This window comes from Macaca nemestrina, chromosome 13 (assembly GCF_043159975.1).
Source record: "Macaca nemestrina isolate mMacNem1 chromosome 13, mMacNem.hap1, whole genome shotgun sequence".
Classification (NCBI taxonomy): Eukaryota; Metazoa; Chordata; class Mammalia; order Primates; family Cercopithecidae; genus Macaca; species Macaca nemestrina.
Window position 1 is genome coordinate 27089068 of NC_092137.1, and position 18689 is coordinate 27107756.

At 49.1% G+C, this 18689-nt stretch overlaps 1 protein-coding gene across 4 annotated transcripts; it reads right to left on the bottom strand.

Moving 5' to 3' along the window:
* Positions 1–378: 378 nt before the first annotated feature.
* Positions 379–18419, bottom strand: LOC105479766 (cell growth regulator with EF-hand domain 1). Of its 4 annotated transcripts, none has more exons than XM_011738006.2 (6): positions 18139–18419; positions 3948–4038; positions 2185–2250; positions 2019–2089; positions 1758–1882; positions 379–1549 (listed from the first exon to the last, which is right to left on the bottom strand). In XM_011738006.2, exons 2-6 carry the CDS (start codon positions 4025–4027, stop codon positions 1088–1090), a joined length of 804 nt encoding a protein of 267 aa, XP_011736308.1. In that variant the 5' UTR covers positions 4028–4038; positions 18139–18419; the 3' UTR covers positions 379–1087. The 4 variants fall into 4 exon arrangements, with proteins under 4 accessions (XP_011736308.1, XP_011736309.1, XP_011736311.1 ...); XM_011738007.3 differs by lacking the exon at positions 18139–18419 and adding an exon at positions 5531–5706; XM_011738009.2 differs by lacking the exon at positions 2019–2089 and having other exon boundaries at positions 18139–18418.
* Positions 18420–18689: the final 270 nt, after the last annotated feature.

The following is an 18689-nucleotide window of genomic DNA, read 5'->3' on the forward strand; positions in this document are numbered from 1 at the left end:
TGCGTTGTGCAGACTCTATTCCCATAGCTCAGAAGCTGGGAGTCCACACGGCTGAGCCAGACTGACAGGCCAGTGGGGGGCGAGGGGGTGGGGCGCCTCCTCTGCCCTGCCCACCAGCCTGTGATTTGGTGGCGTCTTTGTTGTCCAAAAATATCTCCTCCCGCTGACTGCCCCAGAGCCTGAAAGTCTCACCCGTGGAGCCCACCTTGGAATTAAGGGGATGCCTCAGCCACAAATGTGACCCAAGATAGAGTGTTGTCCTCAGGGAGGTCGGATCTGGAACACATATTGGAATTGGGGCCAACTCCAATATAGAGTGGATAAGGCCTTATAATGTAAAGAGCACATAAGGTAAAGGGCTTTAGAGTCAGACAGACCTAGATTCAAATCTGCCATTTAATTAGCTGCATGTCACCTTAGGGTACAGCGCTTAACACAATCCGCCTCAATTTCTTCATCTGTCAAATGGAGCCAATTCTGCCTGGCTACAGAATTATTGCGAGGATAAAATCATGTAATATATATAATGCCCAACATGATGCCTGATGTGTACGAGGCTCTCAGAAAGTTTTAGTGATGATTAACATTACTGGGGGTGGGGGCAGATACAGGGTGATAGGGCCACCTGCCCTGAGCTGCAGGAGAGCATGGGGTATCTGAACACCAGCTGAGGGGGAACCAGAGAGTGTTTGGGGCTCAGGGATAGACTGAGCTTCCCTCACTGGGTCCTCTGCAGCTGGCCATGGCTGGCACCATGCGGTCTGCTGCCGGAGCACCGTGAGGCCCAGAAACACTGGGAAGGCGGCATCCCTGTCCTTTCGGTGTCCCCAATCCCCTGTTCCCCTAAGAGGGTCTGGGCAGGCTGGACGGGTAGAGAGGTGGCCCGGGGGGATGAATTCATTCAGTTCTTTATTGGCAATCTGCCCCTTAACTTAGGGTCTCCCTGAGTTGCACAGAAAGACCTGATACCTACTGGGACCAGACAGGGGGCACAGAGGTGGTCCATGTCCCAGCGTACATTCCCCTGCCCGCTTCAGGGCTTATGTTCTGAAACTGAGACATCGTGGGGTACCTGTATCTTCGAGATCTAGATCTCATCATTCTCCAGTTGAACAATGTGCACCTCAAACTCATTTGAGATGTTCTTAGACTCCAGTGTTTCCCCTGGAAGTTCCTTGGCCTCCTCTCCATTCTCCCTGGCCTCTGCCTGGCCCCCAGCTTCCCCTCTGGGCCCCGGAACATCTCCTTCAGCCTCTGCCTGGCCCCCAGGCTCTTGGACAGGATCCAAAGACTCCCTTCTGGCCTCTACCTGGCCCTTTGCTTCTTCTCTGGGACCTGGGGCTTCCTGTGTTTCTTGTCTTAATGGGCTTTTAGCTAACAGGGACTGCCTCCCAACAGCTTGTGGCTCCTGAGGAGATGGAGCAAGGGGCTCTCCGGGCTCCACGTGACTGGGGGCCTCTCCCGGGAAGTTGATGAGCTCAGCAGGGGTCATGAGCCCATCCCCATTCAGGTCCTGGGTCTCGAGCACTTTGTCCACTATCAAGATCACCTGTGGAAGCAGAGTCACTGTGGGGTCTCCAGTGACAGGGATGTTCCCCAGGGGTCCTGACCCTCCCCAACCCACCCTTGCATCCCTGCCGTGTAAGCTCTGAGCCCTCCTTTTACAGAGGATTCACCAAAAGAGTTATGATGAGAAAGACCAAAACCCCAAAGCACTGGGTCTCCTTTATGGGGGATCTCCATCCAGCAGAGCTTACCGGGTTGGTGGTAGGAGAGTTGGCAGCTCCAGGGGCCAGAGCAGCTGTCAACATGGACAACAGCTCCAGGCCATCCAGCTGTCCACTCTGGTCATAGTCATGGAGGGCAAAGAGGTAGAGGAGAACTAGAGAAGAGAAGCTGGATTAGAAGAGGTGCCTGGGGAGGTGGAGAAGGCAGGAGTCAATGGGGCAGCCGAGGTCAGTCCCAGATCTGGCTGCCCAGAGCCTCCCGTCCCTGGCCCCATCAGCCCAGCCCCTCACCCTGCTCCCGGCTCAGATGCTCCGGCTGCACTTCTGTCCTTTCTAGTCCCTTTAGGTAGCTCTGCAGAAGTCTGTCAGAAAAGTGGAGAATCAGCCCGGGAGAGGTGAGTCTGCAGCCCCGGGCCTGGTCGTCTCCCTGAAAGCACCCCCAGCTCAGCCTACTCACCCGAGCTGCTCCCGGCCTGGCTGGAAGGGGTTGGGCAGGAGCTGATGCTGCATTTCAGAGTCTGGCCTGGAGGAGGAAGGGGAGGACCACCCTTGGAGAGAGCCTCCCTGAGGGCCCAGCCTGTCAACCTTCTGCCTTCCAATCTCCTGGCAGAGTTCTCTCCCCAGACCGAAAGGGAGTTACCCCCAAAATTCCAAAAACCTTGTAGGGAGTAGGCTCTTCTGGTCTCCTTGGAACCAAATCCTTAACTCCCTCAGACTCTGTTTTTGCAGCTGGCTGCCTTAGACTTTAAATGAAAACCCAAATAAAAACATCTGGTTAGGTAAAGGCAGATGAGGCCACACCTACTAGACACAAGTTAGAGATTCAAGAAAACAGCCCAGTGAGTGGCAGGACAACATGGGTCACGGCACCCCTCCCCTTCGATGCTGGGAGCCGAGGGGCAGGTCTCTAGTGGAGCCCGATGGCACTGCTCAGTTTTATATAGACCCAGTTTGCTCCATGACATAAAATTGACCTATACTTTTTCAAGGACAGGATATATCTGTTGGTTCTGCGGTTTCAAGCTGCTCAGGATCTCTTTGTCAGTCCTTCAAGCTCCAAATGTGCTCCTAATTCTGGACTGGGTTAACTGTTTGCCCAAGTCAATCCAGACCTGTGATGCCAGAGAGCTGGCAGGGGTTGCAGCGACTTTTGTCACGGCTACCAGCCCTTGTGGCTGTTCTGTGGCTGTTTCCCCTCCTACCCAGCATACCCATTGCACAGTATTTATAAATAAAACCTTCAGAAAGTATTCAGATAACATAGAAATGACATGCTAATGATCTCTACTTCTTTGGTGTTCCCACCATAAGGTCTTTTTTTGTTCTTTTTGAGATGGAGTCTCGCTCTGTCACCCCGGCTGAGTGCAGAGGCTTGATCTTGGCTCACTGCAACCTTCACCTCCCAGGTTCAAGCTATTCTCTTGCCTCAGCCTCCTCAGTAGCTGAGATTACAGACATGTACCACCATGCCCGGCTAATTTTTTTTTATTTCTGTAGAGATGGGGTTTCACCACGTTGGCCCGGCTGGTCTCAAACTCCTGACCTCAGGTGATCTGTCTGCCTTGGCCTCCCAAAGTGCTGGGATTACAGTTGTGAGCCACCACACCCGGCCCACCTTAAGGTCTTGATAACAAAACTGCAGGCCGGGCACGGTGGCTCATGCCTGTAATCCCAGCACTTCGGGAGGCTGAGGCAGGTGTATCACAAGGTCAGGAGTTCGAGATCAGCCTGGCCAATATAGTGAAACCCCGTCTCTACTAAAAACACAAAAATTAGCCCGGCGTGGTGGTGGGCACCTGTAGTCCCAGCTACTTGGGAGGCTGAGGCAGAAGAATTGCTTGAACCCGGGAGGTGGAGGTCGTAGTGAGCTGAGATCATGCCACTGCACTCCACCCTGGGCGACAGAGTGAGACTCAGTCTCAAAACAAAAAAACAACAAACAAACAACTGCAGCCCCCACTGCCCTGGTGCCATAGCTTCTTCCCTGTGCTGCATGACACACTGGAGCTGAGTTCCCTGATTCCAAATGGGTCCAGCAAGCATATACTGAATGCCCACTTTGTGGCACTCTGACAGGCACAAGACAGGAGGCTGGTGGCGGAGAGATACAGAGATCAGGGAACCTACACCCTAGTCTCCTGCCTCCCGGAGGGCCCACCACACCCTTGGATTCTCTAGAGACTCTCCCTCCTCCCAGCCCTGTTCTCATAACCCTGTTACCTTGTGACTCCATCCTTTGGGGCAGCCTGACCCGCGGGGAGCAGCAGCAGGATTACCACTCTCATCATCAAAGGTAACATCCTTCCTGGAACTGGAACAAGGAAGAGAATCAGGGGTTGGGGGAAAGGGGCATCTGCCACCGTGTCAGAGATGGGCTGAGTTAGACACAAGCGCCTTTTCTCCCTGCTTCCACCTGCGCCCCACAAGATAGGACTCCTGCTCAGGGAAAACTCACACACAGACAGCAGGGATCCCCCCATGGAACCGTGCTCAAAATAAATGTCACCCCAGTTCTCGTATATAAAGCACATAAAGGCAGGCCTGCTGTGGCGGAAGCAGAGCTGGGGGGCGCATCCCCACCCCACGGCCCATTCCCTTGCTCCCCACCAGCTGCCGAGGTGCCCAGAAAAGTGCAGCGCAAGCATGTCTGAACTCCTTCAGCCCATTCATGTTACAGATGGAAAGGAGTGCAGACAGTTTAAGAAAAAGGCCAGGTTAGAAATGCAGGGAGTCACAGAAAGACCAAGACTTAAACACAGGCAAAAAGATAAATGGACTGCTTGTGTTTATTAAAAACCCACTGAAGAACAAATCAAAAGAGGCACAGACTTCTTGAAATAGGTTGAAACTCAAGTACAAACTGAAAACACAATAAATCAGGGCCAGACCAATAGTGGCCCCAGGAACTGCTATTTGCTAAATGCAGTTAGGAAAATCAGACCCACTATAAAGGAAAAAACAAAAACTTCCCCTTAGACTGACATGGCTTAGGCCCATTGGCAAAATCAACCACTTGACTATATGAAAACAGTCAAGGATAGAATGGACCAATCAAACAGAGCCTAAAGCTTTCTGATGAGTCCCAGGGTAGGTACAGGTAATGTGAGTTCCTGAGGAAGCAGAAGCCCACCAAAGCCAAGGCCCCAGACCCCAAGCCCATCTCTAGAAAGAAAAATCGTCAGACGCCTGACGGTCTAGCAGCGGATCAGGAACATCCCCATCTGGCTGGCACTGGGTTTTCCTAGAGGACGGTTCATAGCTTTGGGCAGATTCTACAAGCATCCGATGACCCTAATAAGGTTCAGAACCACTGCCAGAGTGGACTTCCATTTCCTAAGAGATGAGGGGTAGAGCAGGTGAGCACCTGGCTAATGGGAAGATAAACAAAAATTCTGCCTTTTTAAGCTAATTTAAGGGAAAACCAGTTAAACATGGAAGTCCACAAGACGATGAAGCTACCTAGAGTCACAGAACCTGTCTTCCTTTTTCTTTTCTTTCTTTCTTTCTTTTTTTTTTTTTTTTTTTTTGAGAAGGAGTCCTGCTCTGTCACCCAGGTTGGAGTGCAGTGGCGTGATCTTAGCTCACTGCAACCTCTGCCTCCCAGGTTCAAGAGATTCTCCTGCCTCAGCCTCCCGAGTAGCTGGGATTACAGGCACGTGCCACCACACCTGGCTAATGTTTGTATTTTTAGTAGAGATGGGGTTTCACCATGTTGGTTAGGCTGGTCCTGAACACCTGTCCTCAGGTGATCTGCCTGCCTGGGCTTCCCAAAGTGCTGGGATTACAGGCGTGAGGCACCGCACCTGGCCTGTCTTCATTTTTCTATGCATACAACTGGTCCCAACGGATAAAGTGAATATACATAATTTGTTGGTGTCTATATGCCCCAGTGACCAAAAAAAGATGCTGAAGCCACCGCTGCCCTAAAGGTGTTCACCAACATCAGCTGGCAACATAAATCCTAGGGTTTTAGTCGTTGTGCCTGGAAGAGAAAACAAGGTCCTGGGCCCGTTGAAAGTAGGCTATTGGAACTGAGATCGCTATAGCAACATGAAACCCTTAAAGGGACACAGCCCAGAAAAAGGATGGACTAGAGAACATTCAGACCTCCACTTCTGGGAGTGTGACAGTAAACATCCCAATGAAAGTAACCACTGAGCTGGATAAAAATAGAAAGTATCTTTTCAAAAGCACTGGGTTGGCAAGAAATCCTCAACAGTACAAATGTGCAGTGAAAACAGTAATCTGGGGTGAAAGTGAGCTTGACATCAGCTTTTGCCTTAGCAGTATCTGCCAAACCCGACCCAGGTGAACTTGAGCTGCCTGTCAGAGCACTTATGCTGGAAAGGAGACCAGAGGTGAAGCCTGGGCCCACCTGATATGCAGAGACTAACAGGAGATTCCCTATGTAAAGCTGGGATTCCAAACACCTATACTCTGAACATGAACAAAAAATAAATTTGTCATGAAGAAAGGCAGCAAAGAATTTTGCCTTTCTTGGTTTTGGTGCTGGGTGGAAGGGAGAAAAAAAAAAAAACTCTCCCTGACAATCTATAACAAGCCTGATCTAATGTGGGTTTTTTGTTTTTGTTTTTTGAGACGGAGTCTCACTCACTCTGTCTCCCAGGCTGGAGTGCTGTGGTGTGGTATCAGCTCACTGCAACCTCCACCTCCCGGGCTCAAGCGATTTTCCTGCCTCAGCCTCCCGAGTATCTGGGACTAAAGGCACCCGCCACCATGCCTGGCTAATTTTTTTGTATTTTTACTAGAGATGGGATTTCGCCATGTTGGCCAGGCTGGTCTCGAACTCCTGATCTCAGGTGATCCTCCCGCCTCAGTCTCCCAAAGTGCTGGGATTACAGGCATGAACCACTGTGCCTGCCCTCTAATGTGGGTTTGAAGCCAGAATTATTAATGCTACCTGTATGGTTCAGAATATCTAAAGTAGGTAACGTATTTTGAAGTGCAACCTGGTTGATGGCACCCCCAGATGACTGAGAGAGGAAAACATCCATCTCTGGAGGAACTCAACTCTAATCCAGGCCTCAAAGAATTTCCATGGGTAAAGTTTCCAGGAATATGAACTCACAGCCAAAACGTTATAAACATACAAGGAAATAAGACACTGTGAGTAAGAGCCAGCAAAACAATAGCAGGGAAAAGTAGACTTGGAAAAACTGTGTTGGAATTGTTATTCACAGAATATACAGCAGATATAGTTCACACGTTTTTAGAAATTAAAGGGAAGCTTGAAACTATGAGGAAGAAATAAGAGAGTTTTCCAGCCAGCAACAGTGTGTTAAAAAAAAGAAAAGAGGCTGGGCGTGGTGGCTTACGCCTGTAATCCCCACACTTTAGGAGGCCAAGGCGGGTGGATCACGAGGTCAGGAGATCGAGACCATCCTGGCCAACACGGTGAAACCCCGTCTCTACTAAAAATACAAAAAATTGCCAGGCGTGGTGGTGGGCACCTGTTATCCCAGCTACTTGGGAGGCTGAGGCAGAAGAATCACTTGAACCTGGGAGGTGGAGGTTGCAGTGAGCCGAGATCACACCACTGCAATCCAGCCTGGGCCACAGAGCAAGACTCCATCTCAAAAAAAAAAAAAAAAAAAAAAAAAGAGGCCAGGCGTGGTGGCTCAAGCCTGTAATCCCAGCACTTTGGGAGGCCGAGACGGGCAGATCACAAGGTCAGGAGATCGTGACCATCCTGGCTAACACGGTGAAACCCCGTCTCTACTAAAAAATACAAAAAACCTAGCCAGGCGAGGTGGTGGGAGCCTGTAGTCCCAGCTACTCGGGAGGCTGAGGCAGGAGAATGGTGTAAACCCGGGAAGCGGAGCTTGCAGTGAGCTGAGATCCGGCCACTGCACTCCAGCCTGGGTGACAGAGCGAGACTCCATCTCAAAGAAAAAAAGAAAGAAAGAAGAGAGCATAAAAATGACCAAGTAGATTTGAAGAGGAAACAAATATAACTTTTAGAAATAAAAGATTGATTTTAAAAATGCAATGGGTGACCAGCCTGGCCAACATGGTGAAACTCTGTCTCTACTAAAAATACACAAGTTAGCTGGGCTTGGTGGCACGAGCCTGTAATCCCAGCTACTCAGGAGGCTGAGGCAGGAGAATTGCTTGAACCCAGGAGGCGGATGTTGCAGTGAGACAAGATCGCCCCACTGTGCTCCAGCCTGAGTGACAGAGTGAGACTCTGTCTTAAAAAAATAAAATAAAATAAAAAATAAATAAAAATAAAAATGCAATGGGTGAGTTAAATTGATTAGACACAACTGATATGAGAGTTAATGAACTGGAAAATAGATCTGAATAAATTATCCAGAGTGCAGTTCATTGAGTCAAAGACATAGAAAATGTAAAACAGAGGTTAAGTGGCATGGAGGATGGAGGAGATAAGAGATACAACTGGAAAGAAGCAGTATTTGAAGAAACAATAGCTGATATTTTTCCAGTAGGTTGCAAAACACTGGACTATGCCAATCCAGGAAGCCCAACAATTTAATGCAGATTAAATAAACAGAAATTCTCACCTAGACCTATTGTTCAAAAAAAGAATACTCAAGAAAAAACAAATTGTAAAAGCAGTCAGAAAGAAAAGACAACTCATCTCATAGGAAAAGTAATTGGACTAATAGCTGATTTCTTTTTTTTTTTTTTTTTTTTTTTTTTTGAGACGGAGTCTTGCTCTGTCGCCCAGGCTGGGGTGCAGTGGCCAGATCTCAGCTCACTGCAAGCTCCGCCTCCCGGGTTCCCGCCATTCTCCTGCCTCAGCCTCCCGAGTAGCTGGGACTACAGGCGCCCGCCACCTCGCCCGGCTAGTTTTTTGTACTTTTTAGTAGAGACGGGGTTTCACCGTGTTAGCCAGGATGGTCTTGATCTCCTGACCTCGTGATCCGCCCGTCTCGGCCTCCCAAAGTGCTGGGATTACAGGCTTGAGCCACCACTAATAGCTGATTTCTTGACATCAACAACGATGCCCAAATACAGTAATATAGTATTTTAATGTGTTCAGAGAGGGGAGAAAATTGATATTCTAGAATTCTATTCTCAGCAAAATTATCTTGCAGAATGAAGTGAAGCAAAATTATTTATTTATTTATTTAGAGACAGGGTCTCACTCTGTTGCCCAGGCTGGAACTCGTGGCAGGATCATAGCAATTCTCCCACCCCTGCCTCACAAGTAGCTGGGACGACATGAATGTGCCACCATGCTCAGCCTTTTTTTTTTCTTTTTGGTAGGACAGGGTCTCACTTTCTTGCCCAGGCTGGTCTTAGGTGTAAGCAATCCTCCTACCTTGTAAAAACAATTTTAGACAAATAACTTAGAGAATTTGCCACCAACATTCCTTCATTAAAGGAAATTCGGCTGGATATGGGTTCACACCTGTAATCCTAGCACTTTGGGAGGCTGAGATGGGAGGATCTCCTGAGTCCAGGAGTTCAAACCAGCCTGGGCAATATAGTGAGACTCCATTTCTACAAAAAATAGGAAAAAATTAGCCAGGCATGGTGGCGTGTGCCTGTAGTCCCAGCTACTCAGGAAGCTGAGGTGGGAGGATTGCTTGAGCCCAGGAGATGAAGGCTGCAGTGAGCTGTGATCACACCACTGTCATCTAGCCTAGGCAACAGAGCAAGACCCTGTCTTAAAAAAAAAAAAAAAAAAAGGTTTGAAATGCAAGAAAACACGTGGAGCAAAGAAATCAGAAAGTATGTGGCTAAATCTAAATAAACATAGACTGCTAAACAATGATAATTATGTTAATATACGAGGTAAAAAAGCTGGTCTGAACTACAATATTGGACAATGTCATGTAAAGCAAAGATGGTTGTTTGGGAAGAGAGTAGACATATTGATGAACTTTGTTAAATATGCATGTTAAGGCTGGGCACAGTGATTCACGCCTATAATTCCAGCACTCTGGGAGGCCGAGTCGGGCAGATCACCTGAAGCTGGGGGTTCAAGACCAGCCTGACCAACATGGAGAAACCCCGTCTCTACTAAAAATACAAAATTAGCCGGGCAAGGTGGTGCATGCCTGTAATCCCAGCTACTCGGGTGGCTGAGGCAGGATAATCGCTTGAACCCAGGAAGCAGAGGTTGCGGTGAGCCAAGATTGCACCATTGCACTCCAGCCTGGGCAACAGAACAAGACCCCGTCTCAAAAAAGAAAAGAAAAAAATTATGCATGTTAAAAGTTTAAGGATAACCACTAAAAAATCAGAACTGGAATGTATAGCCTCAAACCAGTAGAAAAAAAGAATGGAATTTTAAAAAATGAAATCAAAGAAAGGCAGGAAAAGAGGAAAAAGAAGAAATAAAAGCAGGAAAAGAGGAAAAGGAAGAAATAAAAAGTAAAGGCTGGGTGCATGGCTAATGTCTGTAATTGCAACACTTTGGGAGGCCGAGGTGGGAGGATCACTTGGGTCCCAGGAGTTTGAGACCAACCTGGGCAAATCAGTGACACCCTGAGTCTACAGAAAATAATTTAAAAAAAAAAAATTAGCTGGGTGTGGTGGCATACATCTGTAGTCCCAACTACTGGGGAGGCTGAGGTGGGAGGAACATTTGAACCCGGGAGATTGAGGCAGTAGTAAGCTGCGATTGTACCACTACACTCCGGCCTCGGTGACAGAGCCAGACTCTATCTCTAAAAAAACACACACACACACATGCACACAAAACTCAAAAACAAACAAAAAAAAACCACTAGTAAACGAGACTACACTTAAAGAAATTAAAATAAATGAAATAATAGCAGAAATTAAAAACACAATAAAGAGGAGCACCAGAGTCAAACAAGGTTGTTTCTTTAAAAAGACTACTACAATAAAATACATATACACAAAGAAACAAATGAAAAGCCTAGTAAAATAGACAAGCCTTTGGCAATTTCAATTAGGAACAAAGAGAGCCAGGTGTTGTGGTTCACACCTGTAATCCTAGCACTTCAGGAGGCTGAGGCAGAAGGATTGCTTGAGTTGAGAAGTTGGAGACCAGCTTGGGCAACATAGTGAGACCCCCATCTCTACAAAAAATTAATTTAAAAAAAGTAGCTGGGCTTGGTGGTGCATGCCTGTAGTCCTAGCTACTTGGGAAGCTGACGTGAAGGATGACTTGAGCCAGGAGGTTGAGACTGCAGTGAGCTGTGATTGTGCTGCTGTACTCCAGCCTGGGTGACAGAGTGAGACCCCACTTCAGAAAAAAGTAAAAACAAACCAAAGACTAAAAAAAAAAAAAAAATGAAAAGGCACAAACAATATCAAGAACGAAAATAGGGACATAAGAAACAGCAGAGATTTGAAAATTTAGAGGATATGGCCAATTTCCTAGAAAAACTTAATAGCAAAACTGATGCAAAAAGAAATAACAAGCTTTGATAGTCTTACAATCACTAAGGAAACTGAATCAGTGAGTATGAACCTTTACTGCTTCTGGAACTATAAACCTGAAATGTTTTTAGAGGGCAGTCTGGAAATGTGTATTAATTTCCTAAAACTCTGACCCAACAATATTGTCTTGGGGATTCCATGTAAGAATATAAACAGAAAAGAAATTACAAAGATATGTATAGCTGTGCTATTAATATTAGTCAAACAAATGTAAGCAACCTGAATGTCTAACATTTAGGCAATGGCTAAACAAACCATATTATGCTGTAGAACCATTACATATAATAAATCAACTCAGAAAGTTTAAAAGGAAAAAATGAGCAGATTTGAGTATATCAAAAGTTTAAACTTCTGTGTCATGAAAGATACCGTAAATCAAGTTCGAGGAGACAAGTGACAGAGAACTGAAGGAATTGCAGCTAGTGTGTGGAGGCTTCCCAGGCCCCCAGAAGGGTGAGGTTCCACCACCTGGGCCTCAGCAGGGAGTAGAAGACAGAAATCTCCCTAGAAACCCCATGGGTGCTGAATGGAGGTCTAGGAGCTGCAGAGATGAGTGCCTTGTTTCCGGGAAGGTTAGAGAGAAGGCCCTGCCTACAGGGTGCCTGAGAGGTGAGGAAGCAGCAGCTGAGGGGGGTCTGGGTGAATGGGCAGAGAGCGGGCTGCCTCTCCCAGTTCTTTGTATCTAGAGTGCTGCTGGTTTGAAGAAGGGGGCTGAGGTCAGCTGAGGGTTCCAGTCTCTAAGGTGGAAGGAGGGGTGCCTAACGGCTGAGAGAGCCAGTTGGCCAGGAGAACGCCAGAAGGTCTGGCCCCCTGGCCTGGGTGCCACAGAGAATACCACAGAAAGCACCAGCAGCTGCCACATGACAAAGACCAGAGGGCAAGCATCCACAGGGAAGGCAAGTTAGATATAAGTTTGTAGAATAAGGATAAATATTAGTTTCTTTAATATTTATTGAACACCTGCCATATGTGGGGCACTCTCTTATCACTAAGCTAATCGCTTAAGGTCGAATTACTTTTTCTTTTTCCCCCTAAAGCTTGCAAATATGTAAGTCAGAAAAGATACAAATGTTAAAACAAGCGAAACACAGAATTGGTATGGAATAGGTGGTACGGCCCAAAGTTGGGGGGCATGGGCCCTGACCTCAGGCTGCCTGTGTTCAAATCAGGGCTCCACAGCCCACTGGCTGTGCGGCTTTTCTGTGCTTCAGGTTCTCCATCTGTAATGCGGGGCTGAGGAGAGCACCTCTGGCAGGGCTGCGGTGAGGGTTTAATGAATGAGACACGATGTGTAAAGTGCAGTGCCTGATCTACAATGAGGCCTTTTTCCTTCCAAGAGTTCATCTGCACGGCCCCAGTGGCTTCACACACCCCCTTCCCACCTGGCTCCTCTCAAATTGCTTTCTCCACCCCTTTTGCTTACTTCTAGGACCCATGCCAACAGGAGGCACTGGAGTAATTTAAACCCCTCAGAGCTGTCAAAACTCATCATCCAGGCTTCACATGATCTTACGCACTAGCAGGTGCCTTTTTTTTTTTTTTGACGGAGTCTCGCTCCGTCACCAGGCTGGAGTGCAGTGGCATGATATCGGCTCACTGCAACTTCCGTCTCCCAGGTTCAACCAATTCTCCTGCCTCAGCCTCCCAAGTAGCTGGGACTACAGGTATATGCCACCACACCCAGCTAATTTTTGTATTTTTAGTAGGGACGGGGTTTCACCATGTTGGCCAGGATGGTCTCGATCTCCTGACCTCGTAATCCGCCTTCCTCGGCCTCCCAAAGTGCTGGGATTATTGGCATAAGCCACCGCACCTGGCCCTCAGATGCCTTTTAAAGGAGGATGTCTGTGAACTCCAAAGGATGACTTTGCGGGGAGCCGCTCAGGCCTCAAGGGGAAGCACCCCTCAGATCCACTCATCCTGTCACTCATTACGCCACTTAAAAAATCTGTCTTCACATTCTTTGACATTCCTTCCCACAAAACTTGGAGTTTAACTCGCCTCCCCTTGTGTATGATCTGGTCTTAGTGACTGGCTTCTAATGAGTTGCTGAAATGATGCTTACATGACTTCCAAGTCCAGGTAATAAGTGACCTAGCTTATGCCTGGTTGTGGTTCTCCCCCTCACTTGACACACAGACATGCACCTCTGGAACCTTGAGCCATCATGGAAGGAACCTGGCATCCCTGAAGCCACCCGACGGAAGAGACAGTGTGGAGAACCCACCTAGAAACGGAGATACCTGAGAAGCCTCCAGCTCAAATCTTCCCAGCCCAATAAGCAGACAGGGGAGAGAGCTAAGCTCCAGATTCTAACCCCAGCCTCTGAGCTGCCCCCGCCAACACTGAATGCAGTAGAAATGTGCTTGTCTCCACAGCCTGCACTCACGTGCAAAGTCGATGTCAACGTTATCTTTTTTTTTTTTTTTTTTTTTTTAGACGGAGTCTCGCTCTGTCACCCGGGCTGGAGTGCAGTGGCCGGATCTCAGCTCACTGCAAGCTCCGCTTCCCGGGTTCACGCCATTCTCCTGCCTCAGCCTCCCGAGTAGCTGGGACTACAGGCGCCCACCACCTCGCCCGGCTAGCTTTTTGTATTTTTTAGTAGAGACGGGGTTTCACCGTGTTAGCCAGGATGGTCTCGATCTCCTGACCTTGTGATCCGCCCGTCTCAGCCTCCCAAAGTGCTGGGATTACAGGCTTGAGCCACCGCGCCCGGCTTTTTTTTTTTTTTTTGACAGGGTTTCACAAGGTTGCCCAGGCTGATCGGAAACCCCCTGGCTCAAGCAATCCTCCTGCCTCAGCCTTCCAAAGTGCTGGGATTATATGCATGAGCTACCAGGCCAGGCCCATTATCCTTTTAAGCCACTATATTTTGAGGTGGTTTGTTAAACTGCCATAGTAATTGGAAGACCAACCATGTAAGGGCTGGCTTCATGGGTGTGCGTCCTGTGCAGTCACAAGGTCCCTGCTCTCAGAGGGGCCTTGTGCTTAGGCTAATGCTCTGTTGTCACTATCTTGAAACTCTCAATCATTTTTGCACCGAGCCCTGCAAATTATGCACCTGGTCCTGAGTCCTACCCCGTGAATGACTAGCACTCTCCTCTTCCTGGTCCTATGTACCCCTCATATATTTAACTCTTCAGTATTGTTTAATGGACAGAAAACAGAGCTTTGGAACCAGCCAGATCTACTTTTAAACCATGCTCCACCACTGACTGTCCTGTGACCTTGGGTAAATTAATTATTCTCACTAAACTTCGGTTACCTTATCTGCATATTGGAGATAATATTTACCTCACAGGGTTACAGTGAACATTAAACGGATAATGAATTACTTCTTGCACAAACTAATATAGAAGCTTTTTAATGTTATCCCTGTCTCTGGTATTTTCTCCACTTAAAGAACCCTCCATACCCACATCAGATAAATCTTCCTTTGCTAGAATTCCACTGCTCTAGAACCTTCAATGGCTCCCTATTTCTACTACAGTCCAGAATCTTCACCTGGGCATTCAAGGCCTTCTACAATCAGATATCAAGTTACTGTTGACTCATCTTCCAGTGCTGCATTAGGATAGCACTCTGCTTCAAACAAAGGAGTTATTGGAGTCTCCTAAAATACTTTCCACTTTCACTTTTTTCAGTGCTTTTGCCCAACCTGTTCCACCCTCAATCTGGAATGTTCTGGGCCCTCCTGACAACCTTAGCATTCGGTTGTAGTCCACCTCAAAAATACAAGTGACTGGGCTGAGTACAGTGGCTCACGCCTGTAATCCCAGTATTTTGCAGGCCAAGGCAAAAGGATTGCTTGAAGCCAGGAGTTTCAGACCAGCCTGAGCAGCAAAATGAGACTCCATCTCTACAAAAAAAGAAAAAAATTGTTTTTTAATTATACAGCATGGTGGCTCATATCTATGGTCCCAGCTACTTGGGAGGCTGATGCAGGAGGATCACTTGAGCCCAGGAGTTCAAGGCTGCAGTAAGCTATAATTACACCACTGCACTCCAGCCTGGATGACAGCAAGATGTCATTAAATAAATAAAAAAAAAAAGGCCGGGCGTGGTGGTTCACACCTGTAATCCCAGCATTTTAGGAGGCCAAGGTGAAAGGATTACCTGAAGTCAGGAGTTTGAGACCAGTCTGGCCAACGTGGTGAAACCCCATCTCTATTAAAAATACAAAAATTAGGCCAGGCGCGGTGGCTCAAGCCTGTAATCCCAGCACTTTGGGAGGCCGAGACGGACGGATCACGAGGTCAGGAGATCGAGACCATCCTGGCTAACACGGTGAAACCCCGTCTCTACTAAAAAATACAAAAAACTAGCTGGGCAAGGTGGCGAGCGCCTGTAGTCCCAGCTACTCAGGAGGCTGAGGCAGGAGAATGGCGTAAACCCGGGAGGCGGAGCTTGCAGTGAGCTGAGATCCGGTCACTGCACTCCAGCCTGGGCGACAGAGCCAGACTCTGTCTCAAAAAAAAAAAAAAAAAAAAACTAGCTGGGCGAGGTGGCGGGCGCCTGTAGTCCCAGCTACTCGGGAGGCTGAGGCAGGAGAATGGCGTAAACCCGGGAGGCGGAGCTTGCAGTGAGCTGAGATCTGGCCACTGCACTCCAGCCTGGGCGACAGGGCGAGACTCCGTCTCAAAAAAAAAAAAAAAAAAAAAAAAACAAAAATTAGCCAGGTACAGTGGCACGTGCCTGTAATCCCAGCTACTTGGGAGGCTGAGACACGAGAATCACTTGAACCCAGGAGGCAGAGGTTGCAATAAGCCAAGATTTTTTTTTTTGAGATGCAGTCTCACTCTGCTGCCCAGGCTGGAGTGCAATGGAACGATCTCAGCTCACCACAACCTCCACCTCCTGGGTTCAAGCGATTCTCCTGCCTCAGCCTCCTAAGTAGCTGGGATTACAGGCATGTACCACCACGCCCAGCTAATTTTTGTATTTTTAGTAGAGATGGGGTTTTGCCATGTTGGCCAGGCTGGTCTAGAACTCCTGACCTCAGGTGATCCACCCACCTCGGCCTCCCAAAGTGTTGGGATTACAGGCATGAGCCACCACGCCAGGCCTATTCTCTCTTTTTCTTTTTGAAATGGAGTCTCGCGCTGTCACCCAGGCTGGAGTGCAGTGGTGCAAAATCAACTCACTATAGTCTCCACTTCCCAGGCTCAAGCGATTCTCCTGCCTCAGCCTCCTAAGTAGCTGGGATTACAGGTGTGCACCACCACACCTGGCTAATTTTTGTATTTTTTAGTAGAGACAGGGTTTCACCACATTGGTCAGGCTGTTCTCGAACCCCTGAGCTCAAGTGTTCTACTCACCTTGGCCTCCCAAAATGCTGGGATTACAGGCATGAGCCACTGCACCTGGCCAGTGTTCTCTTAAGTAATGCTTCCAACTGTGACATTTTAGTACAAGTAACCCACCTCAATTGTTTAAGGAAAGGCTAAGGCACCTCATGTAATGTGTAATGAGGTTAGTGTGATGTGTTCACACTTAGACATTTCTAAACATTAATAAAAGCTTTTGTAAGTGAGAGAAATAAAACAGTTATTGAACCACTGCCTGTCCAATAAAAATATCCCTAACCATTTTCTATAATGTGCATGAACATAATTACCCTAATAAACACATGAAAGCCACCATAACTGTTAACAGTTGCCATGTAATTTAATAAAGCTATGTCACACATGCGCATTCACACATTCACAATGACCCTCCGGGCCCAGAGTTCTTCAAGCCTTTGCACCAGTGCATGGGAGGAGAGCACGCCCTACAGGTTAGATCTCTGATCAAATCCTGCCTCTGATACTGCTCACCGTGGGACCCAAGCAGGTGTCTTAACCTCTGTGAACCCTGGGATCTGCATATTAAAAATGACGATAACAGTATCTGTCTCCTAATGGTTTGGGGAGGCTGTAATGAGAAAACAGGGTAAGTGCCTGGCACCAAGCAGGTGCTGCTGGCGTATTTCAGAGCCTCTGGGCCGTGGCAGGAGCCCTGCAGGTTTATCCTGGGTAACTTCCCATCCAGTGCAAAAATTTCTTCCACAGCAACCCTGTCAAATGGCCTCTGCTTGAATCATTCCAGGACAGGAACCTAGCACCTCACAGGCCGGCAGTTCCATCTCCTGTAGAGTCGAACTGTTGAGAAACTAAAATTTTGAGTGGAATCCTCTCCCTTAATTCTTTTTTTTTTTTTTTTTTTTTTTTTGAGACGGAGTCTCGCTGTGTCTCCCAGGCTGGAGTGCAGTGGCGCGATCTCAGCTCACTGCAAGCTCCGCCTCCCGGGTTCACGCCATTCTCCCGCCTCAGCCTCCCAAGTAGCTGAGACTACAGGCGCCCGCCACCTCGCCCGGCTAGTTTTTTTTTTGTATTTTTAGTAGAGACGGGGTTTCACCATGTTAGCCAGGATAGTCTCGATCTCCTGACCTCGTGATCCACCCGCCTCGGCCTCCCAAAGTGCTGGGATTACAGGCTTGAGCCACCGCGCCCGGCCCTCTCCCTTAATTCTTAATTTATCCCTGTGGCGCCGTTGTGCCTCCCAGCACCCATGCCCCAAGAAAGGAGACAGCGACTACAGGACTAGGAGAGCCCACGCCCGGGAGCTGGTTCCCTCGGCCACTTCCAAGGGGACGACAGCCTCGGGCCCTCCCCAGCGCTCCATTTCTTCCCCGCCGAAAGAGGGGGAAAGCTCCCGCCAGCTGCCCCTCCCCCAGGACTGCTGGAACACGGAATACGGGGCTGGGGGAAGCGCCTGGGGAACTGCGAAGCCCCAACATCACACCAAGGAGCCTCAGGTTCGCTCTCCAGTCCCTTCCTCCACCTGCCCTCAGGGGACACAGGGGCAAGGGCCACTGCTTCCTGCCGCGTCTCAGCCGCAGGGGATGCAGAGGGACTGCGCTCTCGGAATCTGGACCAGAGGCTGGAGGCCACCTCCCCCGCGCGGCCCTCGGTGGCTGGCGGTGATGGGCTCGGGTCTCCGGCGGCCGGGGCGGGGTCTCACCCACCTGCTGTGGCGCCGCGCCGCGCTGGGAGTCCAGCTCCGTGGGCGCTCCCGGCTGCTGCGCCGCCCGCGCCTCGCCTGCAGCCGCCAGCCTCCCCCGGGCCGCTCCACGTGGCCGCTCCACGTCGCCCTCCCGGCTGGAGCCGCCGCCCTGGCCGGGCAGAGTCCGGAGCCAGTGCCAACCGCCGCCCCGCCCGCCGGACCCGGCCCTTCGCAGCTCCTCCAGCGCGCTCGCGGCGGGAGGGGCTGCGCGCGCGCGTGTGCGTGTGATTGCGCGCGTGCGTGAGTGCGCATGTGCGCGTGTGCGGTCCGCGTGTGCTCGTGTGCGTGTGCGTGTGCGCACACGCGTGACATTGTGAGCGTGCGTGTGTGCGCGTGTGAGCGTGTGTAAGGATGCACGTGTGTGAGCGTGTATGTGTGCGCGGATGTGTGCACACATATGAGTACAGAGAGACCAAGAGACAGTGAGGCCAGTGTGCATCAGAAGTATGTTTAACTGTGGTCATGCTTTGGTTGCCACTTTCTCTGCCTGAGGGACCCAGACGTATGTGACAA